This window comes from Myotis brandtii, unplaced genomic scaffold (genome assembly GCF_000412655.1).
Source record: "Myotis brandtii unplaced genomic scaffold, ASM41265v1 scaffold329, whole genome shotgun sequence".
Taxonomy (NCBI): domain Eukaryota; kingdom Metazoa; phylum Chordata; class Mammalia; order Chiroptera; family Vespertilionidae; genus Myotis; species Myotis brandtii.
Window position 1 is genome coordinate 807,941 of NW_005362676.1, and position 2,086 is coordinate 810,026.

General features: G+C 59.0%; 1 protein-coding gene across 1 annotated transcript in view; it reads left to right on the forward strand.

The window, feature by feature from the left end:
* Positions 1–2,086, forward strand: part of PCSK6 (proprotein convertase subtilisin/kexin type 6) — a 52,255-nt gene that overhangs the window by 8,751 nt on the left and 41,418 nt on the right. The window contains exon 6 of the mRNA XM_014543570.1: positions 1,930–2,018. Coding sequence (XP_014399056.1) covers positions 1,930–2,018 — 89 coding nt within the window. The remainder of the gene's footprint in view (positions 1–1,929; positions 2,019–2,086) is intronic.

The following is a 2,086-nucleotide window of genomic DNA, read 5'->3' on the forward strand; positions in this document are numbered from 1 at the left end:
CCCCCACACCCCTTTCCCCCCCAAGAATAGTCAGTCCACTCCCTTTCTATGCCCCTGATTCTATTATAATCACCAGTTTATTCTGTTCATCAGATTATTTATTCACTTGATTTTTAGATTCACTTGTTGATAGACGTGTATTTGTTGTCATTTAAAAATACACACAACAAGGTTGTCACCGTCTCTTTGCTGGTGAAGGGGGAGTGGCCTCAGGAGGCGTCTGGTGACTTGGGCGCCGTCCATGGCAGCCCCGGGTCGGAGTTCAGTTGCTCAGACCTGCTCCTGGGACTTGCCGGGCTGTGTCCTGCTTGTCCTCTCTCTGTCAGGGTGTCCCATGCCTGAGCTTTTCACGTCGTTCTTCCAAAAATATTTCCAGGAGAAGAACAAAAGCCCTTTCTCTCTTCCCCACTGTTGACCCGACGGCCGTTGGCCAGGATGCAACCTACCCCCGTCCCCTTTCCCTTTGCGGTTGATTCGATTCCGAGGGGCAGAGGCCGGTGTCCACATGGCACTGAGCAGGGAGGTTTGGCAGCTCCAGGAACCCGCAGAGGCCCGGCCTCGCAGTCGGGGGGTGGGGGGTGGGGTGGGGAACTGCTGTCCCTGCCTCACATCCCCAGGTGCCCTTCCCGCGCAGCAGGGAGCCCGCCTGGGGTGCAGGGCGCCTCGATTCCCAGCCTCACATCCGCAGGGCACAGAGGCATGACCCAGAAACCGCCACCGCCTGACCTTCGCCGGGCAGGACTCATCCGGGTCCAGACAGACCCTGAGCCGCCGGGCGTGGGGCTGAGGATGGAGGGCTGGGGTCCAGGGCACGCAGGCCGCGGGCTGTTTTTAGAGTCGGGTTTAGATGGACATCCCTGGTTCTCGTCCCCTGGGGACGCTTCTCAAAGAGGCGCTGTTCTCGCGGGAGGAATTGAGCGGCCGGCACAGTGGCTGATGGGGTCATTGTGGGGGGGATGGGGAGGAGGGGGAGCAGTTTGTTTTTCTGACGATTTCTTCCCAGTTCCTCCGCTGGGGTGGGGCAGTCCACGGAGCGTGTTTTCCCTCAGCGCCTGAGTCGGTGGCGTGGGAAGGACAGGAGGGCTGTGTGGGGTGAGCGTGGGGGTGGCAGGTACACCAGGCACGAGACATACTAAGTCCTCTTTTTTTTTTAAATTTTTTTTCGTTAATCCTCACCCAAGGATATTTTTTCATTGAATTTTTGGAGAGAGTGGAAAAGAGGGAGGAAAGGAGGTAGACAGAGAGAGAGGGAGAGAGAGAGACACACACACAGAGACAGAGACAGACATCGATGGGTTGTCTCCTGCCCGGACCAGTCTCGGGGATCAAGCCTGCAATCCTTCAGGCTGATGCTATATGCTCTGAGCCAAACCGGCTAGGTCCTTACGTCCTCCTTTTTTTTTTTTTCCTTAAATATATTTTTACTGATTTCAGAGAGGAAGGGAGAGGGAGAGATAGAAACATCAATAAGAAGAGAGAGAATCGTGGGTCGGCTGCCTCCTGCACGCCCCGTACTGGGGATGGAGCCCACCAACCGGGCCTGTGCCCTGACCACCGTGACCTCCTGGTTGCTAGGTAGATGCCTAACCACTGAGCCACCCCGGCCAGGGCCGTGTGTTCTCACTGTGTTCTTCCTTCCATCCTGTGGGTGCCAGGCAGGGTGGTGTTAGAGGAATGCAGAGTTTGGGAGGATGGGAGCGGGGACCTGGGGAGGAGCCGCCCACTCCGATGTGGGGTAAAGGAAGATACGACCCCTGAGCCATTTCCAAGGTCACGGGCGGGCCTTGTCGCCGGCAGGTGCGGAAGGGACAGACAGGGCTGCCCGGGGCTGTGCCAGGGGCTGTGCCAGGGCTGGTGTGACCCTCCCGGGACTCACCAGATTCCCCCAAATTGCCGGCCGAGTCCTCACTGCCTCGCCTTCGGTTTCAGGCACGGCACGCGCTGCGCAGGCGAAGTGGCGGCCGCCGCCAACAACTCCTACTGCATCGTGGGCATCGCATACAACGCGAAGATCGGAGGTAAGGCCCGGGGTGGGGGGCTGGGAGCTTCCGGGCCGGGCAGGGGGCCAGGGTGCTCCCTGCTGGGG